The 27,719-nt window shown below is 41.1% G+C and overlaps 2 protein-coding genes across 3 annotated transcripts in view; one reads left to right on the forward strand and one right to left on the reverse strand.

The window, feature by feature from the left end:
- On the forward strand, nt 1-25,020 carry TMEM134 (transmembrane protein 134). Of its 2 annotated transcripts, XM_018567696.1 has the most exons (8): nt 1-126; nt 8,476-8,619; nt 11,898-11,950; nt 15,259-15,348; nt 18,783-18,859; nt 18,944-18,988; nt 22,212-22,265; nt 24,416-25,020. In XM_018567696.1, the coding sequence occupies exons 2-8, from the start codon at nt 8,503-8,505 to the stop codon at nt 24,496-24,498; spliced, it is 519 nt and encodes a 172-aa protein (XP_018423198.1). In that variant the 5' UTR covers nt 1-126; nt 8,476-8,502; the 3' UTR covers nt 24,499-25,020. The 2 variants fall into 2 exon arrangements, with proteins under 2 accessions (XP_018423198.1, XP_018423199.1); XM_018567697.1 differs by lacking the exon at nt 1-126 and having other exon boundaries at nt 8,471-8,619.
- The window catches only part of LOC108796233 (calcium-binding protein 2-like), a 15,480-nt gene continuing 12,668 nt past the window's right edge, over nt 24,908-27,719 (reverse strand). Inside the window, exon 6 of the mRNA XM_018567690.1 lies at nt 24,908-24,936. Within this exon, the coding sequence (XP_018423192.1) occupies nt 24,908-24,936 (29 nt within the window). The remainder of the gene's footprint in view (nt 24,937-27,719) is intronic.

A 27,719-nucleotide genomic window follows, 5' to 3' on the forward strand; every position in this document is an offset into this window, starting at 1 on the left:
GAAGGAACAGATATCGCACGGTAATGAAAGCTTGTAGCTAAAGTGACAAAACTGAAGGAAAACAAGCAGCGGCATACAGGCTCAAATAAGCCCTGTGGTATGTCCGGGCTATAGAAGATCGTACAGGTAGGTGATCAGTACGGTGAGTACTCACCACTTATAAGCTCAGGGGGTTCTGTAGTGTTTGTGTTTAACTTAAAAGGAAACGATTTAGTATTTTCCTTTGCGGCCAAAATGTAGTCTGTTAGTTTTTCTGATATTTATGTAAACAACGAAGTTTTAGTTTTGGTTTAACCACTTCAAGACCAGGTGTTTAGACCCCCTTCCTGGCCAGGCCATTTTTCAGAGTTCAGCGCTGCAGTACTTTGACTGACGTTTATTCCGTCATACAACGCTGTACTGAAAATAATTTTATACCATTTTTTGGGGGACAGATAGAGCTTTCTTTTGGTGGTATTTAATCACCACTGGGGGGTTTTATTTTTTACTATAATTTGGAAAAATTACAGAAAAATTTGAATTTTTTTTTACATTGTTAGGAAACATTTATTTATTACCCAGTTTTTTGGTAAAATATAAAAGATCGGGTCACGTCGGGTAAATAGACACCAAACATGTCAAGCTTTAAAATTGCGCGCACCCGCGAAATCGCAGAGAACTACCATACCCAAAATTGGCCATAGGCGACACTTTAAAAGCTTTTACCGCTCATCAGTTTAGTGTTATCGGTGATTGATGGCCCTAAAATTATTGCTCTCACTCCGACGTTCGCGGCGATATGTAACATGTGCGGCGTAATGGGCGCAATCGTCTTTTTTGCACGTATGCGCCCCCAACGCATGCGTGTATGTATAGGTGGGGACTTTTTTTTAAAAAATTGTTTTTTTATTCTTTATGTGTAACTTTACATTTTTTTGGGGGGGGACTTAATTTTTTTTTTTTCACTAAACTTTATTGCTATCAGGGGCTCGCACCGGACACAGCGGAGCCCGGGATCAGCGAGACAACGGCGCGGAGGGGGGGGACCGATCGGCACCCTATACACGCGATCCGCCGGCTCTAAAGCCGGCGGATCGCTTGTATTGTAACAGGCATCGCTGCCTGTTTTTAAGACGCCCGCTCAGATCTAGAGAGCTCCGGGCCGGGCGTTTTTCTACTACGGCCGGCCCGGAGGCAGTTAATCACCACTGGGGTTTATTTTTTACTATCGCTTGTATGGTAACAGCCATTGCTGCCTGTTTTTAAATAACGGCCATATCCCGTTCACACGCGTGAGGGGGCGTGTCTGAGCGGACGTCTAAAGACGCCCACTCAGATCTAGAGAGCTCCCGGCCGGCCGTTTTTTTACTACGGCCGGCCCGGAGGCAGTTAAACTACTTTTGCAGTTGATCATTAGAACTCTCTGCATCCAGTAATGTAAGAAGAGTTAATTGATCTCCTCTGGATGTGAAGAGAAGATACAAATGTTTAATCGTTTGGTTTTCTGTTTTTAATGGAGAAAACAAAACAATGTTACAAGTCTCCTGAAATCTGTAGAACAAGCTGATCCGTTTTGTTCTGATTCTCAAAACTGTTTACTCAAAAAACAGATCACCCTCCATATGATGATGATGGCAATCTGCTACAACCTGCATATTACATTGTTTTACTGAAAATCTGTAAGCCCTAGAAACACAAAGTAAAACGAAATAAAAACTAGGTACAAACTTTTCTTTTTTACAGAAAAAAGTACAAAGATTTTAGTATTATTCATCATCCTCATCCTCATCATTCTGCATAAGTATTACTTGTATTTTATTTATTTTTTGAAAATAAAGGACAGAGTTTATCCTTTATTTTTTACTTGGTGTTTTTAAGACTTACACAAAGTCCATATTCCTTACCCCACTCCTTACCGGATATCCCAGAAATAACGGGTGCTTGTAATGACTGTGGCTGGCACCGCTCAAAATCCAATAACAAATGCAGATGTCATCAGCACTCCAGCAGGAAGATTCATATCAGTGCAAATCCACTTTATTGATAGATGTCATGATGACAAGCGCTTTTGGAACCACGCAGAGTCCCCTTTATCAGGCTCGATAAGGATATTCTTACTCTAAGACATGCATACACAGAAATACCTGGCGAAGAAACCCTGCGTGGTTCCGAAACATTGCATGTTTCATATTATGCTGCAAGAACATCATTAAAGATGGCATTCTTAAGCTGAATGGTATGCAGATAAGATATTTCAATGCATTCTAACCAGGGGCCTCTGTGTTGCAAGGCAGACATGCTAACCCACTGAGCCAGAGCACTGCAGAAATATAAACCCATTTGGTTTTGAAGGTTTTGATTACACAAACTTGGTGTGGTGTATGGCATGTGACAGATCTGCGTTTCAGAATGAATGTGGAAATCCTACCAGTGTGCCATTCTTTGGACCCAAATATCAGTGCCACCAGCTAGTTTTGAGGCTGCCACTGCTTTCTTTTGCACAGCCTTGGAAGGCGATTGTCATTCTGTGGATTTGCCAGGCCAAATCTACAGTTCTCACTGGCAGGTTGTGTCAAGCAAAGGAATGCCATGGAAATCCTTGAGAAGCAGTAACCTTGGAAGCTGCACAGCTGGTAAAGCAGCTGATAGGCATTTAAAGCACATAGATTTCTGCTGCTCTGTCGGGATGTTTTCCACTTCCATCCTGTAACTATGGGGAGCAGCATTGTCACCCTTGGGGCCCATTCACACCACCTCCACATCATCACCAGACCAAATAGTTTCCAGACCCAAAATGCATCCTAATGTCTCCCTATGGTATGTCTGGCCTCTATTCACATCAGCGCAGTCCGTTCCGGACCAGAAAAATACTGCAGGTCTCATTTTATGTGGTCTGGAATGCGCTGGAACTGCGGGCAGGTTCACACCAGATCTGGACCAGAAAATGGTGTGAACCTGCCCATGCGCCTTGCGATTTTCCTACGGCAGCCCCATCCTGCCCCAATTATCGCAAGGTTCAATCAGCTGTAGTTACCAAAAAAAAAAAAACACCTGGACGAATTGCGGTAATTGCACGTATTTTCGTTTGCGCGTTATCAGTGTTAATGGTACGAATTTTGACGTACGAAAACGCCACCAACTTTGCAGAAATTGTACGATCGACAGAAGTTTTCCAACCCGCTGGTTAGTCAAAAGTCGATCGATTGTACAGTATTTGCAGTTGTGCACTGCCCATCAACCTTACGAATATCGGACGAAAACGCGATCGCATACGAAAATCGGGCCATATTCGTAAGGTGTATGGGCAACTTTACACATGAAGTGTATTAGGACTATAGAACTGGTTGGGCAGCACAGTGACTTAGTGGTTACTGGTTTGCACTGCTGTCTTGCAAAACTGAGGTCCTTGATTTAAATCCGGGGGTTTCCGCCAGGTACTTCAGTTTCCTCCCACACTCCAAAGACAAGCTGGTAGGTTAATTGGCTCCTGTCTAAATTGGCTCTAGAATGTGTGCATGTGGGAGAGGGACCTTAGATTGTAAGCTCCTTAAGGGCAGAGACCTTGAGGGCAGAGACTCATTGTACAGTATGTAAATCGTTGTGTACATTCTCAGCACTATATAAATACTTGTAATAAATAATTAACTAGAACACCTACCCCTCTGCTCTTCATAATATAGGGGGAGGAATTCTGTAATCCACAGAACTAAAAACAGGCAAAACATGCATAGTGTGTGACGGATTTCAAGCTTACAGGATTTCTTGCAGATCAACTGGTATTTTCTTGCAGTTATCTAACAGATATTACTTTTAACAGTATATTTAACAGACCAAAAGGGAGAAAATAAGAGAAGTTCATTGTCGGCATTTATATACTTCTAAATAAGGCGTATTCAGTATTTCCTACTGATCTAATTTTGCTTTATTCAGATCGGTTTTTAAACTGGTCAAGGCAAGTGCATGTTACACATTACACTTTACGTGCAGCTACTGAATCCTACAGGCTCAAAATAATTAGAGGTGCACCGAAATGGAAATTTCAAAACCGAAACTACATTGAAATAAAAAAATTGTCAAACCGAAACCAAAAATTTTTTATTTTAATTTTTTAAATTTTTAAAAAAATATTGTATTTTTTATAAACTTTTTACATTTTTGTAAATATTTTTATTCATTTTTTATTAAATGTTATTTACATTTAGGGGCTTCGGGGAAATATTAGTGGTCTAAACAGACCCCTGGGCCTCCTGGAATGCAATTCGGCCGGCTCACTTTGTTTTGGGGTGGGAGGGGACGTGACGGTGCATTAAACTCAATGGCACCGCAGCCCATGTGTCAATGCATTGAGGAAGCATATCCTATGGACATCTTCAATATGTACGGTTTAATATCGAAATACATATTTTATTTATAGTTTTTAACCAGAGATACCCTTTTACTTAATTAGCAGTTTTATTTGCAGCCAAATAAACAGAGGGAAATATCCCTCTCTAAGGCTTACTGAGCTAAAATATCATTAAGGTGAAACTGTAAAATGTGGATGTTGGATAGAATTGGAGCCATAATTGTTAGCAGCCTAACTACAGAACTTCTCAGAAATTATCTGGTAGTCTAAAGGTGGCCATACACTTTACAACCTTCTCAAGACTTTTGTCTTGCGAGGGTTGTAAAGTACTTAAAAAAACGTACGATCTGCCCATCTTGGACAGGCAGATTGTGCTTGGGATCATCGCAAGCCCGCCCCCCTGAGGGGCGGGCTTACGATGACTGCAATGAGGGGCGGGCTTACGATGACTGCAAACGGGCTGTGTGCGTACACCGGCCCGTTCGGCAGTTGTCAAACCACTAACTCGGGTTTTCTAGCCTGCTGGTTCGACTGAAGACGTGCGACCGTACAATAGAAACGGTCGCACGCCTTCCATACACTGCGCGATTCTCGTACGATCGCGGGATTTCCCGCCATTCTCGTACGAGAATCGTGCAGTGTATGGGCACCTTAACAAGCAATGTAATTATGCAGCTGGGAGGATGTGAATGCATGGATACATGGATGTTTAGGGGGCATACGAAGAGCTCTCAAGAACTGTTCAGTAGTGTTAACTGTATATAGATGCAGTTATAGCTTTACCAGTAGAAAATCCATTTAAATGGGCACATTTTATGCTTGTGCTAGAGTTCCCTAAGAAAATACTGTATATGCTTGTGTAAGGTTTTTACTGTATGCAAAATGGCAGCCACTGCAAAGCATTCTCCTAGTGTCAGGTCACAAAACAAACATACACTTAATTATAGAGTGCTTTCCAAGGTTCTATGTTTAACTGTTTTGTAAAGCATGGCTGTCCTAACAGAGCATCATATACAGACCCAGCTTGTGTTCTCCCTTTTTTGTCTGTTTTAAATATACACAGGGATTGACAAATTTTAGGGTGTTTCACCAGTCAGCATGACCAGACTGTAGCCTTGCAATTTATGTTAACATTTTTTGGGACAGATGGAGCTTTCTTTTGGTGATATTTAACCACTTCAAGACCAGGTGTTTAGACCCCCATACCCAGTATTGGCCAGAGGCGACACTTTAAAAGCTTTTACCGCTCATCAGTGTTATCAGTGATTGATGGCCCTAGACTTATTGCTCTCACTCGGACGTTCGCGGCGATATGTAACATGTGCGGCGTAATGGGGGCAATCGTCTTTTTTGCACGTATGCGCCCTGACGCATGTTTGCATGCGTGTATGTATGGGTGGGGAGTTTAAAAAAAATTTTTTTTATTCTGTGTAACTTTTTTTGGGGCGGAACGTAATTTTTTTTTCTTCCACTTAACTTTATTGCTATCCCATACGGGGGCTAATAAACCCCCCCCTATGTGATAGCAAAATATGTGACAGGTCCTCTTTATGGAGACATCAGGGGTCTCCAAGACCCCTAATGTCACCTAGGACCCCCCAAAAGAAGCTGATGAAGCAGAGATCTGCTCCATCAGCTTCTTTCCAGCTTCTGAAGCTGGAGAGTGACACAAGAATGCGGAAGTGATGTATTATACAACACTTCCGCATTCTTGCAGAGGAGAGGGGACCGGAGGGAGCTCGTGTACCGAGCTCTCTCTGATCCCCTGTGACACAGCCGACATGCTGATCCCGGGCTCGCACCAGGGCACAGCGGAGCCCGGGATCAGCGGGACAACGGCAGGGGGGGGCCGCGGAGGGGGGACACCGATCGGCACCCCATACACGTGATCCGCCGGCTCTAAAGCCGGCGGATCGCTTGTATGGTAACAGGCATCGCTGCCTGTTTTTAATGCGCCCGCTCAGATCTAGAGAGCTCCGGGCCGGCCGTTTTTCTACTACGACCGGCCCGGAGGCAGTTAATCACCACTGGGGTTTATTTTTTACTATATAATGAAAAAAGTACCTTACGTTATGTTTAAAAAAAAAAAACATTTATTCTTACCATATTTTTGGTAAAATATAAAAGATGGGGTCACGTCGGGTAACGACACCAAACATGTCAAATGTTTAAATTATTTCCGCCCGCAAAATCAAAAAAATCGTACACAAAATTGGTCATAGGCGACGCTTTAAAATCTTTTACTGCTAGTGTTAATAGTGATTAAAGGCCCTAAAATTATTGCCCTCACTCTGACTTTCGCAGTGATATGTAACATGTGTGACGCAATGGGCGCAATCACCATTTTCACACGTAGGCGCACCCAACGCATGTGTATGTGGGGGCAGGGGACTTTAAAAAAAAAAATTATTTGACTTTACATTTTTTGGGGGGGGGCAACTTTTTAATTTTGTTCAATTTTTTTTTATTCACTTCACTAAGAAGCCCCCTATGTGATGGCCAATTTACACAGACAGGTCCCCTTTATGGAGTCTCTAGGACCCCTAATGTCAACCTAGGGACCCCCAGAGAAGCTGATGAAGCAGAGATCTGCTTCATCAGCTTATCCCCAGCTACAGAAGCTGGAGAATGACAGCTGAATGCGGAAGTGATGTAATATACATCACTTCCTGCATTCGGGGACAGGAGAGGAGTTCAGAGGGAGATCATGTAACGATCTCCCTATGGAAAGCAAAACAAATGGCAAACACAATCATCAACTCATAACTTGCTTTCAAGCAAGGTGCACATGGAAGGGCTTTAAACAGTACAACTGCAAAAAGTTTCCCAGCACACTCACCAGCCAGCATGCAAAAAAGAAAAAAAATAACCTCTCTAACCGCTAAGGTTAAAAACAGAGGTTTTAGATACACGTCTTCTGCAGAATATGTGAAAGCCGCACTGCCTCGTCAAGGCTCTTCTGTGTAGTGCGGTCCTAACTCTAACCTATGAGAGTCTCCACCTTGGAGCACATGTGGCAAAAGATAAAATTGGGTGCAGGTTCGCCATGAGGCAGCCCAACCTCCTTAAAGGCACAAAGACACACAAGGGACCCCGCACATCACAACGGCAGCTGAGACTCCCAGTGTGTCACTGCACCAATCTCTCTCTGATCTACAGTGACAGAGCAGCCCTGCCGGTCCTGGCCGCACCCGGCACAGCTGATCTCGCTGTAAGGAAAATAAAAATACTCTACAAGTGGTGTAAATTTCAAATGTCTGATAATTTGTCTAGGACTGGCCTGCCCAGAAAATTCAACCCCAAGAGCTGACCATAAGATGCTAAAATAGGTCCCTTTTAAAACACATAATTTAATTGTGAGGGGTTCAGGTAACTCCTGCAACAGTTGGGATCAAAGTGCATGCTTCTACAATTAAAAACTTTAACTTGGGTGGGAAGTGAGCTAGGCAAAAGCCTTTGCTGTCCAAAAAGAACATAGAGCAAGACTGCAGTTCGGAGACTGGAACAATCAAGATCAAGTTGGTTGGCCTGTTGAAATTGTTGAAAAAGTCAACAATTTCCAAGGGGTGGTCTTAATTTTTCACATGACTGTATATGCTAACTGCTGCTGGTAATGAAAAGGTTCTGTGGCTATCATGATAAAGGGCTTCACTAATTATTAAGTCACTGACCTTTAACAATCGTGCCGCCAGTGAACTCTTGCATACTAGTCCCAGGTCAGTGACTCACTAGACATTGAATCCAGGGTCAGGATGATTTATTTTGCCAGAACTCACTGTATTGTCTTAACACCTAAACTTCTTTTTTTTTGTTGTTGTTAAAGAACATTAGTTAACCCTAGGAGGAGACTGGGATTAATTTGTATACAGAATGTCTTGAGTGTCCTGATATTGTTATTCTTGACTCCCCATTAGTTAATTTTTCTTTACAAAGTCATCTCAGATAGTTCACAAGGGAAAATGTGCAACATACAGCGAGGCATTTGACTACAACATCTGTTGTCTCTCTTGGCTATTGTTGACATCAAATATAATATTGTGGTTTTGGATCAGTAGAGTCCAGAATTTGGAAGAAATGTGTATAATACAGTTGATGTGGAATGTGATGATTCTTACCAAGTGTTCATTAAATTATCTTCCCATACTATGCAGGTCAAACTTCAGCTTTCCACAAGTTTGATGGGTAATTTCACAATTGATGATGCATTTGAGGTGTCTATTGAAGACACTGGACCAAGATTTGGGGCCCTGCATTTTAGTGGAGATGAGAATCAGCAGAATCGGCATAAATATAAGGTGAGTTTAAATATAAAAATGTAAAGTAAGCCTATTTATCACAGTAAAGCTTAGCATTGAAATCCCTAGGGTGGACTTTCATTAGAATTTTTAGTAGGGATGCACCAATACCATTTTTTCCATACCGAGTACAGGTACCGATACATTTACTTAAGTGCTTGCTGATGCCAATTACTGTTTTACTTATTTATTTTTGTCTCATGTCACAGCTTTTGTAAGACAATACAGACTAATGGTTTTAGGACAGTGGTGGAACGCCAGGGCCCAGTCGCAGCTGCAACCGTTGCACCCCTAGTAGTTCTGCCACTGACTCCAATCTGTAAAGGGACTGCAAATTCCAGCATTTTGGGGTTAAAAATGGGCAAGCAGAATACACATTAATGGGTACTCCACTAGACTACAGATTGAACAATAGCATGTAATGCCAGGCTGCGGCAAACAAAGCTAGCAGACTACTGTCATGCATTAAAAAGGGGATGTATTCTAGAGACAAAGCAATAATTTTGCCACTTTTATAGATCACTGGTTCAGCCTCATCTTGAGTATGCAATTCAGTTTTGGTCCCCAATCCCCAGAAAAGATGTCTTCGAGCTAGAGAGTCCAGAGAAGGGCAACAAAACTAATTAAAGGAGAACTATGAGATGAGTGATTTCCACTCACCTCATAGTTCTAGCCGACCTACAATTTAACCACAAAGTACGCAGTGCAGAATACCACCAGCTATAGAGGACTACAAATCCCAGCAATACATTATACAGGAATGCAGAACAGTATGAAGCTACATACTCTCTGTTGCTCACCAGGGTTGTGCTGCATCTGAGGCTTGCAGGGTGCAGGGCAGGGTCTTGCAGGGTGTCAGGAGGATGTGCGGGGTCTCGCCAGGGCGGGCGCAGGTGGTTGCGGGTCTCTTGAGAGCTGTGCGGGAAGGGGGAGTTTGACATCTGTGGCCGGACTTCTGCTGTAAACAGTTCACTTTGGGTAAAGTAGACACTTTTACAGCAATTACAGGTATAACCAAACATAACAGATACTGAAAGCTAATTGTAATTTTTTTGCAATATCTTATAGCATCAAATTTTTTGTAATTTTGGCTGTACTTTTTTCGAAAAACAATTGAAGGATTACTACTGTTGATCAAATTTTCAGTTTCAACTAAAAAAAAATATACGTTTGCCCTCCTAGTTCTACTGAAAAGTGCCTGTTAACATAAATGCTTTGTTCATTTGCAGCATAACTGCCAGGCAGCGAGCATTCTCAGGAGAGATCAGCAATGGCAGCCTACCCTATTTATTATTATTATTATTATTATTATTATTATTATTATTATTATACAAGATGTATATAGCGCCAGCAGTTTGCGCAGCGCTTTACAATATAAGGAAAGCATGACAATTACAATACAATTCAAGAGAAGAAGGTAAGGAGGGCCCTGTCTGTGAGGGATTACAATATAATTGGGAGGGGCAAGTGATGCATGAGCAGGTAATTCTCTCAGTACAGTATTTCTTTGAAGTGATATTCAGACACAGCAAATCAAGCTACTACCTCTAAGCTAGTAGATGAACAGTTGCTGGAATCTGCGCTTTTTCTGTTGTGATCTTGTACTAGGCAGGAAGTTCAGGGAAGCTGAGCTGAGAGACTTGGAAGCAGCTGTTCAGAAACATGATGACTGCAAGTGTTGGGCAAAAATGTAAAGCAATGCTTTGCTTGGCATTGTACAGTAAATTTGTTCTGGATTTATTATTGGGAAAAAAAACATTGAGAGTTTAATACTACTTTTAATATGATCTGTAAACCTGGGCAGTTGAAACAGAAGGTTTAGTGTTGCCTTTCTCTGACCTAAAAATATGGGTGTTCTGAAATAATGATATCCCCTGTCCTTCTTCTTTTTTTTTTTTTTCCCCTTCCCTACACACAGTATGTAGGTTGGATCTTGGGAGTCAGGGTAGCTGCATTGTTTTTGCTCAGAAACAAATCAATCTAATTATGTGGATAAGGCAGAGAGTGGTGGGGGCTAGTAGGATTATTGTAGCCCAAGGTATGGGTGACAACGCTGCCTGGGATTTAAGTACAGTAGATGCGTTGTGTTGTCAGCTCAATCAGGAAGTTGGCACACTTGATTTCTGGTAGATCAACAGGTATTTTTCTGTATGAGCAGCATACTTGCATACATTAACCATGGAAAATGTGCATATATTTGGGAGATTTGTTGCATTTCATTTTTTCCCCCCCTTACTTTAAACCAGTATGTCAAACTAATCAGACTTGGGCAGCTGAAGTTGGATCAGATATTTTCTGTACAAATTATAGCTGGCCTTACCCATTCCTGTTTCCCTATTTAATGGTATGGTTGCCCTCATTGACCAATGGGGAAGATATACTGTATATCTCTTTAGCCATGTATAAACGTAAGGCATCCACATACTTCTTCCTGAGGACCTCGGAGAGCACTTTTAATGATGGCATGACCCTATACACGTCAAGTAAGTACAACACCAGACCATAGTTACTGAAAGGTGAAATGGGACAGGTTCCATCTGCGTACTCCCTAAAGGTGGTTCAAATCACTGGCACCTAATAATGGTTCCAATTGCATGTATTTGAAGAGGTGGTGTATAGGGGTGCACTTCAGTTTTTAGCCTGACCAATCTGCATTTTCATTTACTGAGATAAAAAAAAAAATGAAAATACCATTTATGTTTCATATGTTCAAGTACATCACCTTCCTCTGTGGGCACTGTTTTATGTTCAAATATGTTGAAAAAGTCAATTTCCATGTGGTATAATTATTTTTTCACACGACTGTATATGGATCTATTGATTATGCTTATTTTGTAGTTTTCATTTAAGGTAATCCTTGCTTATGTATTTTTCCTCAACCTATCCTTGGTTAGAATTTATTGAGTTCTCCATTAAGTAAAGTCTAGTCCGCATGTTTTGTAACTTGTTGTGCTCTTATATAAATCTTGATTTGTATGCTTTACTGAGTCAGGATAACATTAAGAATGATTTAAATGTCATGTCAGGAAAGTTAACTTGCACCCTGTAGGAGTTCTTTCACTCGCCCCTCCAGTGCTGAGTCACAACACTCCCTCACTGAAAACTGCATGTTCTCTGCATTTTATAGTGATTAAAGCTACAAGAATGCATGCCTACCTCAGTAATCCTTGACCTGTTTCTCATTCTTTCCCTCCCTGCTTTCAACAAAAGAAAGATCATTTTAGTTTTGTGTTCTTTGATGACGTATATATTAAATGGTTTGGTTTTTTTCTTCCCAGAACCTAGAAAATTATGAAGAAACAGAACGTGTGAAAATTAAAAATCTAGAAAGGTAAATGTAAAAACAAAAACAAATGTGTATTTTTTTTTTGTCCAGCCAATCTTGTGATTCATATAGATCTGGACAGACAGGAAGGGGACCCCACTCTTTTTTTTTTTTTTAGTTTTGCCACATGTGGTTAACCAGTTGACATCCGCGGTGTTAAACCCCCTTCCCATCCAGGCCATTTTTCAGTATTCAGCGCTGCGGTACTTTAACTGACAACAGGTTAAATTACTCCAGCTTCCAGCGACCTAAAAATGTTAGCCAGCACTATGCTTTTTAGTAGATCCTGCCTGACAGAACTTCTTTACATTGACTTGGCTTCATGTTGTGGGTCATCTGTGCGAGGTGAAAGCTCTCATCCACTCCTATGGACCCCGGCAGTGCTAATTTGATATATTTTCATCTTGTATGTGTGTGCGTATACAGTAATATTTATTTACAGTATATTTGTAAGCAAGTCTACCTCTGTTGGAAGTTAAACTTCTTCTAGCTGCAATGAGTGCCCTTCTCTTCCTTTTTTTTTTTTTTTTTTTTTTTTGTGTGAGTTTAGCTTAAACTGAAACTTTTGCCAATGCTGATCTTCTTAAAATACTACTTTTGTCTACCTGGTATGCATATATACTTTGTGATTCACTGACCCAAGTTAGTGTATCTATATAGTTACTTATTTGAATTGTTGATTCAGATCTTTGACTCAAAGTACTGAAGCAGGAGTCCACATGCTGTATTTATCTCCCCACTTTACTAGTGATTTCCCTGGGGCTTTGTGGCAGAATATTTTGCCTAGCTGTTTTGCTGGCTCAACAAAAAAAACAAAACAAGTCCTGCAAATTGTTGTTGTCACTGATAGACTTCCAATGTCCCTAAAAGAGTACCTGTCACTTCTTCTGTTGACCCCCTTGTAAAAATAACCTTAAAATAAGTATAAAAAAATAACAATGAAATGGCACGTTTAAAAGGAAAATAAAACCCTCAGCAAAGATGAAAATGGGCTTTAAATGACCTGCTTACCTATACAAGCATGGACATACTTAAGCACTGACTACATGACACACATATTGTGTATCCCCACAAACACCAACTAGAAAAGTAATCTTAGGGCCATCATTTATAGTGGTTTTAAGTTGTTTACCTCTTTTACAATTTTGGATATCCTAGATTTTCACCTATTTGCCAGTTTGTGATATATACAGGTGAAACTCGAATAATTAGAATATCGTGCAAAAGTTCATTTATTTCACTAATGCAACTTAAAAGGTTAAACTAATATATGAGATAGACTCATTGCATGGAAAGGTGCAATATTCTAGGCTCAAAGTGTCCCACTCTAATTAGCTAATTAAGCCATAACACCTGCAAAAAGGGTTCCTGAGCCTTTAAATGGTCTCTCAGTCTGGTTCAGTAGGAATCACAATCATGGGAAAAATATTTGTTTTTACTGAAAATGAAGATTTCACTGTTTCCTAGTTGTCATTTTACATTGCCCCTTTTTTGTTTGCTTATTTTTACCATCTAGTCACTCTTTTATCCCATCTATGAAGAACACTGCTTTTAAGTTAACATGTCATGAGAGAAATATAGGGACTGCCAGTTGCTGGTCTCCTTTTTTAAAATACTAGTTACCTGGCTATCATGTTTACTCAGTATCTGTAATACTTTTTGAGCCATTGTCCTGGAAAATTACAAGTTCTTATCTTCATACTTCTCATTAGGTCAGCAATTCAACATATTAAAGCAGGTGGTCAGGATGACAGCCAGGCAACTCCCTGTTTTGAAAAAGTGGACAGCAATGGCTTTTTTTTTTTTCTTCTCATGGCAGGTTTACTTTTAAAGGATACCTGCACAGAGAGCAGTATTTTTTCCATTGCATCAGCTTGATAGCCAGTACAGATGATCTCCAAATTGGCCTGAACCTGAGCTCCTCTGAACCCAGAAGGGGGCTACTTCTGCAGCTACCTAACTAGCTGCAGCAGAGGAATTCCCCTGACAGAAGCTCCCACCCTTCCACACTTCATCCAAAACAAAAATATTTGGCTGGAGCTGAGTTTTCAGATCTGTAGTTATTTGGGAAGACCTTGTTTTCATTATTAATATACAACATTTACTTTGCATGAAAGAGTCCCTAAAAGTTAGAAATTGCATTGAGGGGAATGTTATCAAAACTGGAGCAGCTGTGCATGTCAACCAATCAGCTTCTCTCTTATTTTCCTAACTGAGTAAACTGAAGAGAGACGCTGATTGGTTGCCATGGGCAACTGCTCCAGAATCTGTCTGCTCCAGTTTTGATAAATTCCCCCCATTGCTTTTAATCCACGTTGGCCAAGTGCTCCATTTGCTTTTTATACAGTATACACCTAGCTAAATAATATATTTGTTGGCTGTTATAATAAAGTATGGTAATAATATTGTCTAACATTGCTTTCTTTTTATTGTAGGGGCTTGTCAACCCTTTCTTCTCACAGTTCCCAATGCTCATTCAGTACCATTAGAAAATACTAGTTACCTGGCTATCATGTTTACTCAGTATCTGTAATACTTTTTGAGCCATTGTCCTGGAAAATTACAAGTTCTTATCTTCATACTTCTCATTAGGTCAGCAATTCAACATATTAAAGCAGGTGGTCAGGATGACAGCCAGGCAACTCCCTGTTTTGAAAAAGTGGACAGCAATGGCTTTTTTTTTTTCTTCTCATGGCAGGTTTACTTTTAAAGGATACCTGCACAGAGAGCAGTATTTTTTCCATTGCATCAGCTTGATAGCCAGTACAGATGATCTCCAAATTGGCCTGAACCTGAGCTCCTCTGAACCCAGAAGGGGGCTACTTCTGCAGCTACCTAACTAGCTGCAGCAGAGGAATTCCCCTGACAGAAGCTCCCACCCTTCCACACTTCATCCAAAACAAAAATATTTGGCTGGAGCTGAGTTTTCAGATCTGTAGTTATTTGGGAAGACCTTGTTTTCATTATTAATATACAACATTTACTTTGCATGAAAGAGTCCCTAAAAGTTAGAAATTGCATTGAGGGGAATGTTATCAAAACTGGAGCAGCTGTGCATGTCAACCAATCAGCTTCTCTCTTATTTTCCTAACTGAGTAAACTGAAGAGAGACGCTGATTGGTTGCCATGGGCAACTGCTCCAGAATCTGTCTGCTCCAGTTTTGATAAATTCCCCCCATTGCTTTTAATCCACGTTGGCCAAGTGCTCCATTTGCTTTTTATACAGTATACACCTAGCTAAATAATATATTTGTTGGCTGTTATAATAAAGTATGGTAATAATATTGTCTAACATTGCTTTCTTTTTATTGTAGGGGCTTGTCAACCCTTTCTTCTCACAGTTCCCAATGCTCATTCAGTACCATTAGTAGCAGTACCCAACTGTCCAACCAAGAGTGCTTCAGGTAATCACTCTATACCTTCTTCATATCGGCTTTTAAAGTCAAACTCCAGGATAAAAAAAATTTACACATCACGCTTGTGTCATGAGCAGGCAACAGCATGCTGCTGTGTGTGTGTGTGTTCGTTCGTCTTAAAGCATATTTCTGGCCTTCAATGTATGCAAATCCACACTCCACATCCAGGGCCTCGATGTAAAGAAGCTTATTCCCAGGGATCTAAAATGTTACAAGTAGGGATGCACAGATACTAGTATTGGTGCCAATACAGAGTATTTGGGTGAGTATTCGTACTCGCCCAAATGCTCTGATACCTTCCGCGATACGGGAACTTCCGGTCAGAGGAAAATTTCCTCTGACCGGCAGTGCCGTAGGGGAACATGGAGCGGCTTCCTGGGCAATCAGCATTGAGCCAGCTGGACAGCTTCCTGATTCATTACTCGCCGGCCAGCTTCCTGATTGGCCAGGAAGCCAGCTCGATGCTGATTGGCCGGGAAATGGGCTTCCCACCAAATCACAATCGATCCAGCCAAACAACATGGAGCCGACTTCCTGAGCACTCAGGAAGTCCCTGCAGGAAGCAGCGAGTGACAGTCACTGCTCTCTGCAGGGAGATGATCGGGAAGTGAGCGATCAACTGCTAATTTTGCAGGAGATAGAATAAATAAGATATACTTGCCTGATCAATTTTGTGGGTAATCCACCCCTTGTTCAAGCCCTGGTGGCAGTAGGTGCATGGTGGTGTACATAGCACTCAGCAGTGATATAAACAGGGAAACCACAGTAAAACTCCTCAGTGTCAACTCCTCCCATGCTCACCTCCAGGACTTCACCAGAGTCTCCCCTGTTCTGTGGGACTCATTACCCCAACCTGTCTGCCTATCTCCTACTCTGTCTACCTTTTTAGGCGTCCCTTGAGACTGATCTCTTCAGGGAAGTTTATCCAACCTAACCTCTAAAATATCAATCTCTCAAACAATTCATCCCCACACAGCTACCTCCTCATGTATCACTTCCCCCTCCCGTTGGATTGTAAGCCATCAGGGGCAGGCCCCTCCTCACCACATTGTCTTTAATTGTATTGTAATTGTAATGTCTTCCTTATATTGTAAAGCGCTGTTGGCGCTATATAAATTCTGTATAACAATAATAAAACGCAAGATACATACTCTATTCAAAACATCTGCAAAAGGCTAAGTGAATCTTTTTTAAAAAAAATGCTTGGCAACCCTGATGGAAAGATACAATTTTTAAATGATTTGTATTTTTTTAAAGTATATATTAACTGTAAATCAACTGTAGACATATGTGGATAATCACAGTTTGACAGTTGAAAAGATGCAATAGACTAGATTCACAAAGTTTTATCAAAAGAATACATATCTTTATTTTAGCTCATCTAACTGAAAATAGAATTTTTTTTTTAAAGTATCCTTATCTTGCTGTGTTTAGTTATGTGAATTAAGCATAATGTAACAAATATGAATCTACTTTCAAGAAGTGGTTATTAAAAATCTCAGGTTTAGTTTCCCAAATTGTATTGAAATTGTAACCCCTCACTGGAGCGAGTTTGGAGTGGTGGCTACTTTACAACACACATGGGGAACAACAAAGTATGCACCCTCCAGAAGGAAGGACAGTGTCTGCACGAATTCAGAGATGATTTGAGGATCTCCAGCTGAGTGATACACAAATAAGCTACATTTTTGTTATATTTGAATGCATTTTAAAATTTAACTCCTGAGTTTGTCATTTTAAGGACAAGGTTCCACCTTTTTTCCTGTCATGGTGTACTCTACTAGGTCTTTTGAGTGCCTCTATGATGCTTTTAGGCATCAGGCAACTGTTTCCCAAATTTGCAAGGTTGCTACCTGGTCTTCTCTTCATAAATGTTGCCAGGTGGATGTTCAGGCCTCTTCTGATGCCATCTTTGGAAGTACTGTCTTTCAGCTGCAGTCTTCCCCCAGTTTTAATATTTATGTGGGCCTGCTAGCGTTTTTCTTTACGGTGTTGCCTACTCTTCAGTTGGACTGCTTTTGGACGTCCCAATCATATGAGAACAACTACATTGACTCATAAACAAACAGAATTACATGATTTTTGCAGTTCCCACAATATCCATTTCTTGTTAATTATACATATAATAGATATTATTAGTTGAAAATATTATTAGTATAAACTATTAGACATGTGCGTTTCGTTCCCGAATCGAAATTCGGATGAAATTTCAGAAATTCGTAGATTCGGACCATCCGAATTTCCGAAATATAACATATACGAATCCGAAATTTCGGATTTGGAACGAATTTCGTCCAAATCCTGTGCGTGCACTGTTAACATTTAAACAGATAAAAACAAATTAAGAGAAGGATTTTAATGTCCCTTTAATAGTATAGACTAGAGCACAGCAACCAGAAATGACAAATGTGCCAATTCTGCTACCCCACCTCAAGTCGAATTCCGAAAACAGAATCCGAATTCCGAAACAGAATCAGAATCCAATTCATAGTTACATAGTTACATAGTATTTGAGGTTGAATAAAGACATTAGTCCATCAAGTCCAACCTATTAGGATCTCATTCTAGGAGTACCCGTACCCCTGTATATTACGGTCCCTTAAGAAATCGTCCAAAAGTTTCTTGAACAATTCCACATTATTTGCTGAAATCACCGCCTGTGGCAGTGAGTTCCAGACCCTAACTGATCTTACTGTGAAGAACCCCCTTCGCCCCTTGTGCTGGAATTTTTTTTCCACCAATTTTAGGTGATGGCCTCTAGTTTTTGTAACGGAGTTAATTTTAAACAGTTTATCGCTAATGTTGCTACCACCATTGAACATTTTGTACATGGAAATCATATCCCCCCTTAATCTCCTCACCTCTAATGTGAACATGTTTAAATTTAGTAGCCTTGTCTCGTAGCTCTGGTCCTCCATACCCCTAATTAGTTTGGTTGCCCTTCGCTGGACTTTTTCCAACTCAAGGACATCTTTTCTTAGTACTGGTGACCAGAACTGGACCGCGTACTCCAGATGAGGTCGAACCAATGATCTATAAAGTGGCAAAATTATAGACTTGTCCCTGCAATACATCCCCTTTTTAATACAGGACAAGACCCTGCTAGCTTTGTTTACAGCAATTCCCGAAACGAAACACATATAGGATCCGAATTCCAAAAACAAAATAAACGAAATCCAAAACTAAATTTTTTAGCCGCTGCACATGTCCATAAACTATAACTAGTTTGTTTATATGATAAACTTTAGTCAGAACAGTGAGGAGGGAAGAAAGTGAGTTTATGCTGCTGGGGAAAAGAGCATTAATGCAAACGTATTACTTTGCCCTTTATGGGCACACCACAGATTTTTTTTAATTTTTAAACATTTATCCACTAGACTTACAATTGGATCATAATTGTTGTTGTTCATTCTTCTGAGCAGTTGGACGAGACATCCCCTTGTACAGAAGAACAAGAAAGTTGTTGTGTCATCATTTCTTCTACTGCTGTTAGGACTGGGTGAGTGCCATCTTTCATCTGTCCTTCCCAGGCATCCTTCAGTCTTCATATATTCATGTCATCTTATTTTTTTTTTTATTTTAGTGTTTGTATTTGTGGGAATAGGACTGCAAGTGAGCCCATCACCAGGTATGTGTACCGTGCTTTGTTGTAGCTTAGCCCCTATGGAACCAAAGGACCCAGCTCTTTCCCTAAAGTAGAACTATGTGGTGAGTGCATTACACTCATCCCCATAGTTGGAGCCCTCGCGTGACATTAAAACTGTCACACGTCGGGTCTAGTTATCGGGAAATTAGCAAAAAGGTGCCACCGATCTGCTCACTTCCCGATCATCTCCCTGCAGAGAGTGGTGATTGTCAGTCACCCCTCTCTGCAGGGATTCTCCCCTCCCCGATCCTCCAGCGCTGACTAGAGGAATGGACAGGGTAGGGGGCGGGCACAGCTGGCTCTGCCTCTAGATACAGAACCAGTTGTTGCTCACGGAGCTGGATGGATCTCGACAGTATTGTGGGGATCCGTCCTGGCTGCAGCCAGCTTCCCAGGCAATTGAGAAGCTGGGCGGCGGGTAATGACACGCCGCCCGGCTTCCTGATTGCCCGGGAAGCTGGCTTCATGCTAGCAGATGCTACCAGTAGCTGTACTCTATATCGGTACTCGTACTACATACCGAAAAACCGCTATCTGTGCATCCCTAAATTCTGCACAATGATGTACAGTGGATATAGAAAAGAACCACCCCTCTTTTAAAATCACATTTTTTGTTGCTTTTCAGCCTGAATTTGTTTTGGGGTTTTTTTTTTTTTTAAATCCAGCTGCATTTACTTAGGGCCACTCAGTGCAACTTATAACATCCAAGTGAAAGATGGAACACCAACATGTCAGGGGGAAAAAAATCAAAAACAGAATCACTAAGTTGTAAAAGGGATCACCCCCCTCCTAAAAATGACTTGTAAACTCAATCAAGTGTAGCTAATCACCTTCTCAATGGCACACAAAGCCATTTGACTTTCAACTGTGGTCATTTTGATTTAGCTCAGCATGAAAAGAGCTTTTCTGGAGCATTTCAGTCCCTGGTAGTGCAACTGAAGCAAACCATCAACTATGGGTGGTAAGGCACTATCAAAAGATCTCTGGGATAAGGTTGTGGACAGGCACAAGTCAGGAGATGGATACAAAAAAATTTCAAAGGCTTTATCAATGCCTAGAAGCACAGTGAAGTCTATTATTAAGAAGTGGAAGGTATTTGGTACAACACAGACCCTCCCTGGATCAGGACGGTGCTCCAAACTGCATGAAGGAACCAGGAGGAAACTGGTCAGAGAGGCTACCAAGAGGCCTACAGCAACTCTGAAGCAGTTGCAGGAATTTATGACAGAGTGCTCATTGTGTTCATGTGACAACAATGTCACAAATTCTCACAAATGTGGCTTGTATGGGAGGGTTGCAAGAAAAAAGCCACTCCTCAAGAAAGGCCACATGCAGTCACGACTGAGCTTTGCCAAAACGCACCTTAAAGATTCTGAGGCCCCCTGGAAAAAGATGTTGTGGTCAGATGAGACTAAACTTGACTTGTTTGGCCTCAACACCAAACGATATGTCTGGCCAAAATCCAATACAGCTCACCATCTAAAAAAAACACAATTTCTACAGTAAAGCATGAAGGTGGTAATATTTACCACCCGTTATGGGGGTGTTTCTCTGCAGCAGGGACGGGAGCACAGGATAGAAGGAAAAATGGATGGTGCAAAATACCGTCAAATTCTTGAGGAAAATTTGCTGCCCTCTGCCAAAAAGTTGTCAATGGGGAGAAGGTTTACCTTCCAACATAACAATTGCCCAAAGCGCACAGCAAAAATGACCACACAGTGGTTGAAGGAGTAAAAGGTGAATGTCCTGGCATGGCCTAGTCAGAGCCCAGACTTGAACCCCATTGAAAATCTGTGGAATGACTTTAAGACTGCAGTCTACACATGGTCACTAGCAAATTTAGGAAGAGTGGGCAAACATTGCAAAGTCTAGATGTGCAAAGTTAGTAGTTACATATCCCAACAGACTAAAGACTATTTAAAAGCAAAAGGTGGTTCAAGAAAATACTGACACAAGTATTCCAACTTGTGTCAGTCTTCAATAGTGTAAGTAACATGCAGACAGGACTCCTGTAGTGTAAAATTGCAAAACGTAAACACTAGACATGTGCGATTCGTTCCGAATCCAAATTAGGAGATTCGGCTGTATCCAGACAGATGTAACGAATGCAAACGAATCCGAATTTACGATTCCGACATTCGTTAGCCGTAGTCTGTACGACATTTCGTTTGTTGGACTAAATTTCGTTGCAGCAAAGTGAAATTTGAGAAAAAAAATATATTTTTCCCCCTGAAATTCCCGTTATTATGTGTCATGGCTTTGTTTGTCATTCACTTGCTGCTGATGTCATGGCTTTGGTAATGTCTCTGTTGATTTGACATTGATAAACAAAAGGATTGTGTTTAACATTGCCATCAGGAATACTGCTAACTTTTAGAACCAGTCCAAGATAGATGAAAGGTGTTTCCCTAACCCTCAGGAGCCATTAAAACCACACTGCATTCTTACAAACAGCCCACAAAACTTGCATTTTATCTTATCTGCTGGCTCCAATGCATTTTGGCAAAATTTGGCTAAATATCATAGCTTTTATTGAGTTTTCAGCAAAGCATAATATCGTAGTTTTGTTCCTATGTAATGACTACCAGTAAGGTGGTATTTTTTATTTTTAAAGTAGGTTTTTTTTTTTTTCTGCGTTCAACACAAGTGTTTTCTAACAAAGTGATCTAGTCCTAACCAAAGCTCATTGTACAGTGGCAGACTAAACATCAAGATAAAAGGCAGAGGAGGCTGTTTGTGTGGCAGTATCTGCTGTAGTTTTATAACCGCATCTAGGCACAAGGGCATTCAATTAATTCTGTTCTGCACATGCCAGATGCAATTTCAAGTTTGCAAAGTGCCTGAACTGACTACTCAAGAGACCAGAGAGCAAGAGAATGAGACATTCCATTTACAGTCTTATCTGTTGCTGGAAATATCTAAACTCTGAAGCCACCTCTGACAGCTGGCTGTAAGCTGCTTACCGGTCACAGTCAAATCTCCCATTTATTGCTTGAGGCTCCCATTGCTCAGCTCGGGAAGCAGTGCTAATTCAGAATCCGAACATACCACTGCAGCATCACCCATAGCATTTGCCTGCCCTGGTATTAGCACTACTTCTTGGTGTCAGGAAATGGAAACCTTCATATATATGTGGGAGCCACGGTTGTGATGGATAGGAGCCATGCTGACAGTATCTCTTTAATATGATCGTCTTTCTTCACAGCTGTCTCCAGTGCCATCTTTTTTGTACCTGGATTTCTGCTGCTGATTCCAGGGGGTAAGACCTTCTTTTTTTTTTTTTTCTTTTCATTGCTGTTGATGGATAACCTCTTTGTCACCTAAAGTAGAACTAAAGCCCCAACTTTTTTTTTTTAGTTTTGGATAAAGTGGAGATATATTTGGGGGGAGGGGGGGGGGGGCTGTTTTTGTCTCCCTTAGGGAGATTCACTCTTTTATTGGTCCTGGTGACCATTATCATCAAGAGCAAAAGTGAAAGAAAATCCCAAATTTTACATCATCACCAGAACATGACTAGAAGGGCAATCATCCAATGGGGACACTAGTTCTAGTGATCCTGCTGACAATGGATTCTCTTACTTTGGAGGGATTTCCTCACATATTGTGGCTATGGCACAGGAAATTAAGGGAAATCTCCCCAATCCCAATGATTTCTTTGTGACAGAATTTTTCCTTTTTTTTTTTAATGGATCTAATTGACTTTACAAATACAGTAAACTCTGTTATCCGGTATTCAGCTAACCAGAACTCTCATCTAACCAGAAAAAAAATCCCCTGTGTACCTGCTGATCTGCGGCATGTATTATCCTGGAAACGATTGTGTGCCTATTTGTCTTGATTTGTTTTATGTGTGTCTGTTTGTCTTTGCTTGTGATTTACTGCATTTCAATGTTGATATGAAGCCAATACAGAGTTTGTTATGGTATAGTATGGGGTATGGCATTAGTTGGACCACTTTTTAATAGTAGCACTCAAGCAACCAGAAACTACATTTATATGGCATCTACCAATCCCCATGGATGCCGGATAATGGGGAGTTTACTGTATATACAATTTCACATATTCACCACTTAATCTTTTTTTATAATCTGGTTTACATCAGTTTGTGGGAATTATGTAAAGATGAATGGCCCTTTCACGAGACTGTCCAGTTATTTATGAAGGAAAAAACACCCCTCCAGGTCAACTGTAAACATTGCAAAAATGTCAGCAAACCCTGAATGCAAATTCATACCTCTTTCTGTTCTTTATATTGAACTAGGCCATGCCATTGCCTTTGCAAAAAGTGACTGCTAAGTGGGAGTGTCTGCCTACTTTCAGAACAATGGGGCCGAGCATTCTTTTAATCGGAAACACTGCACATCCCCTTGCAGTGCTGAATATACATCCACAGGCAGGGAAAAGCATTTATAAGAACAACCATTTCTATAATGCATTTGCCATGGTTAGCTGCAGATTGAAACTGGCAGGGTTATTCACTAAAAAGGTAAAGAGTTTGGAGAAGGCAACAATCTAGGACAGGGGCGCCCACAATTCTTCGTCGGTAGATCTCATTGAGCTCGTAATTTGAAAAGTAGATCTCCAAACGAAAAAACACCTGCATTCAGGGGCGTGGCAGTGCAATCGCCGCACCAGGAATGCAGGCACATTAATGCCTGTGTTCAGGTCCAGTGCGATCTGCAAAAATGCTGCATTTTTGCAGATCGAGCTGGACCGGAACGCAGGCATTAATGTGCCTGCATTCCGGGTGCGGGCGATCAGACAGAGGGTGGGGGGCGTGGCTGTGGTGCCATTGACTTCAATGCACCGCCACACCCCCTCCCGCCCCTGAACGCAGGGAGCCTGCCAGCTTGCCTTCCAATGTGTTCTAGAGGCTGAACACTCTGGAACGCAGACTTTGTGGTGTGAACCGGCCCTCTCTTCTCTCTCTCTCCCCTGTTTTCTATCTGCTGTCTCTCTCCTCTCTCTCTGCTGTTCTCTCACTTTCTCTGCTGTCTCTCTCCTGTCTGTCTTTTCTTACCTCCACTGCAGCAGCTTCCCAAGTCTCCTCTCTCCTTCCCGTCTGCGGCGTCTGACACATTCAGCCGCACCGCGGGAGGACAGGGCACAGGTCAGTGAGCCGATCGCGCTCTACCTACCAGTGTTCGCTTTGCGATCTACTGGTAGATTGTGATCTATCTGATGGGCACCCCTGATCTAGGACAACATAGCTGATTTGGAAAAATTATCCAATTCACTTCACTTTCCTGTTCAGCCATGTTGTCCTAGGTTGGTGGTTGTTTGGTTTTTTGGGGGGGGTTTGATGATGCTCGGTAACAGACTATTTTGTGTCGCAGTTATTCATATTGTATCATATTTATTAAAAAGAAAAACTTTCTTTTAATATTACCTTCTCACTTATTTTTGCAGTGTATCATGTAATATTTATCTACTGCGCCGTGCGAGGGCAACCTGGTTTCCAGTTCTTCTACCTCCCTTATTTTGATAAGTGAAATGACACCATGGATGTCTTCTCACACACTGAATGCCAAAACACTATGGAAACCACTAAGGACTCTAAAGAATGACATGGGAGCAGGCCACCAGGTGGCAATATTTCTTGCTCTGGATCTTTCGTCTCTTGGGATCTCATTCACTAAGACTAGACTGAGAGCTGAACCCACCTCAAGTGTTCTCCACCTCTGTAGCTAATATGTCTGTGACTATAATATTTTTGGGGGGTTTTGTTTTGTGCTCAGTAATAAGATTTTGCATTTTTTTAATTTAATGAATTTTTATTTGTATGTAACTGTTTAATTGGTAAATAGAGAGATTTTATTACAAACGTTGAGTGTTATACATGGTTGACATTCATAGTCATTGGTGGGGGGGGAGCTTTATTTCCTGTAACTTCAACCGGTGTTATCTCGATGACAGCATCATAACGAACTCTGAAAAAGGAAACCATTGTTATTATCTGTGAAGCTAGGTAAAGGCAGCAGGTGGTGCGTACACTTGAAATGACAATCAATGAATCTGGCTGGATCAGGAAAAACTTCATGACCATGGCTGGTGGGCATTTGCTACTATCAATCCATTTTGACAGGGCCTATTGATCATACAGCTGTGAAAACGTGTCTGAACTTTGTTTAAACCAAGTTTTCCTGAGATGAGCAATGCTGCAAATGTGTGAATCTTCCTGACCCAGCATAACATGCTAAACATTGTGTTCATGCAAGACCAGTGGTGCCTTAGGCTGGTCAAATCTTACCTGCATATCCTGAATTGTCTCCTCTGATGTACTCCTCCAAGTAACAGACTTTACAGGTAAGGTAAAAATCCAATTACAGTAAACTCCCCATTATCCGGCATTTAAGCAACCAGAAGTCTCAAGCAACCATAAGACGCCAAAAAGAATTGAGGACATGCTATGGCCTCAATTTTTTTTTTTTTTTGCCAGTTGCTTGATACACATGTGCACACTAAAATGTAGTTGCTAGCAAAAATGTGTATTTAGTTGCTAACAAAGAATTCTCTGTTTATATCTTGTTACGAATGACAGCTAGGTTCCTCAGCTGGCAGGTGAATGTAAACAATGGGGAATTGGGCGTGTGCAATAGCCAGCCTGCTATTGGCTATGGCAATTTGAAATGGCCAATAGCAGAATCTAGCCAGCAGATGATTGGGCCAGGTGGATAATGGGTGTTGCTTGAGAGTTGGGAGCTAAGAACATGCATACGGAGTACACCTTGTGCTGGGTTTCTCTGGGGAAAACTGAGATGGAGAAGGATCCTGGGGTCCTTATATACCACAGACTTAACAACATGCAGTGCCAAGCTGTAGCTAATACAAGATAATATAATTACTCGTTTTATTAAAAGGGATTTATTTACGGGAAATAAATATCATTTTGCCAGTTTTCAAAACCCTGGTAAGGCCCCATCTTGAGTACACGGTTAAATACTGTTCACCAATCCTTTGGCAGGATGTCCATGAGCTATTAAAGGTTCAAAGAAAGGCAACCAAATTAAGAAGGGGGATGGAGGGTCAGATCTCAAGACCACCGACAAAAATTACATTTGTTCTCCTTGGAAAAGAGATGCTTAAGAGGTGACATGATCGCAGTTTACAAACTCATCAATGGGGACAGCAGTATTGGAAATGCACTACTTGAACCAAGTACCTCCAGGAAGATGCAAGGGCACAACAAGAAGTTGGAGGGGATGTGTTATCACTTCTACAGGTAGTTCTTTCACCGGGAAACAAACTGCTTAAAAAAAACACTTGGATGAGTTCCTCAGTTTCACAAAAAAATACAGGGTTATGTCACACACACACACACACACACACACACACACACACACACACACACGTACGTTGGACCTGTGTCTTAGTTAAACCTCAATTACTATAAAACTTTGTAAGATACACAAGGAATATGCCCCTCCTAAGACCAACTATGAGCAGCATTAACTCTAATATAGAAGAATACTAAGTATCTGGATACTATCCTATCACCCTTAGGTGGCAACATGGCACATGATATTCTAAAGAATTTGTCAATGAGGAGTAAAGTTAGAGACACTAGAGACAATGGTGTGCCATCCCTTTGTCTCCACACCACCTATTTTAAATTCAAGGATAACTTCTACAGACAAAAACAGGGCTGTGCTTTAAAACAACCAGTATCTCCCATTGCAGCTAACCTGTCTATGGAGGAGGTGGAGAAGAGAGCCTTGAACTTTTTCAGGGGAATAACACCAAATAATTGGTTCAGGTATGTGGACAATACATATGTTAAGATTAGAGCAATGGAAATGCAAGCTTTTAGTAAACACAAACTCAGTGGACAAAGTTTACGAGGGAGGTGGCACAGAATAACAAATTACACTTTTTGAACATGTCAAGAAGGGTGGTGACTTGGACATTTTAGTCCATAGAAAACCTTCCCACACATCAGTATATGCTTTTTGACTCCAACCACACATCAGGTCTTAAACTGGAGGTTATTTGAACTCTGCAATACTAGGCTGAGAAGGTAACAACACAGAGACTAAAGACAGATGCATCTTAGGACTGCAATGAAACTTTGCAGCTACCCAGATTAGGCTTTTTTTTTTAAACATACACAAGGTCAAACAAACAATTGTGAATATTGAACCCCCATATGTAGCCATTTGCATTGAGGAGACAAACCAATCTTTCAAAAAACCAATGGCCCGACATGCAGATGCTACAGGCAAAGACTCAGCAATTTTCCTAAGGTGCACAATTTGAGCAAAGAGGACAACTGGTTCGCAAGAGGCATGAAAGAGGCTATTTACGCCAAACTGGAATAACGTCCCTTAACAGGGATGGGGGCATTTAACACCATCTCTCTTCTACTTATAATGGTGTTTTAACATCTATATGTTGGTGATTTGACCACAATTCACACTTTCTGCCATGTAAATTGAATTAATAACACTTTTGTGGACTTCCTAACACCAAAGAATGGGATTGTATGGCTAGAACAGGTTGGTTGCACAGCTTTCACACCTTGTATCCTATTCTTGGAAAACCAACACCTGCCTTAATTGTGATTTAGATTAGAGTGACTGTGCTGCCTATGTGTATATAAATGCTGGGGCATGTCCTTGACATTCATTAGAACTGAAGAAGTGGTTTAGATAAGTTACAAAACATCTTCATCATTACATTACAGAACAAGACTAGTTAAATGTGACTAACTACC

Source organism: Nanorana parkeri, unplaced genomic scaffold, assembly GCF_000935625.1.
Source record: "Nanorana parkeri isolate BGI_ZX_2015 unplaced genomic scaffold, ASM93562v1 scaffold1084, whole genome shotgun sequence".
Lineage (NCBI taxonomy): Eukaryota > Metazoa > Chordata > Amphibia > Anura > Dicroglossidae > Nanorana > Nanorana parkeri.

What these genes read in the sequence shown, in the direction of transcription:
- TMEM134 (XM_018567696.1), top strand. Translation starts at nt 8,503, where the DNA reads ATGGGTAATTTCACAATTGATGATGCATTTGAGGTGTCTATTGAAGAC. An exon ending in AGAATCGGCATAAATATAAG is followed by an intron (nt 8,620 to 11,897) that starts GTGAGTTTAAAT and finishes TTTTCTTCCCAG; the next exon opens with AACCTAGAAAATTATGAAGA. An exon ending in TCTGCTGCTGATTCCAGGGG is followed by an intron (nt 22,266 to 24,415) that starts GTAAGACCTTCT and finishes TTATTTTTGCAG; the next exon opens with TGTATCATGTAATATTTATC.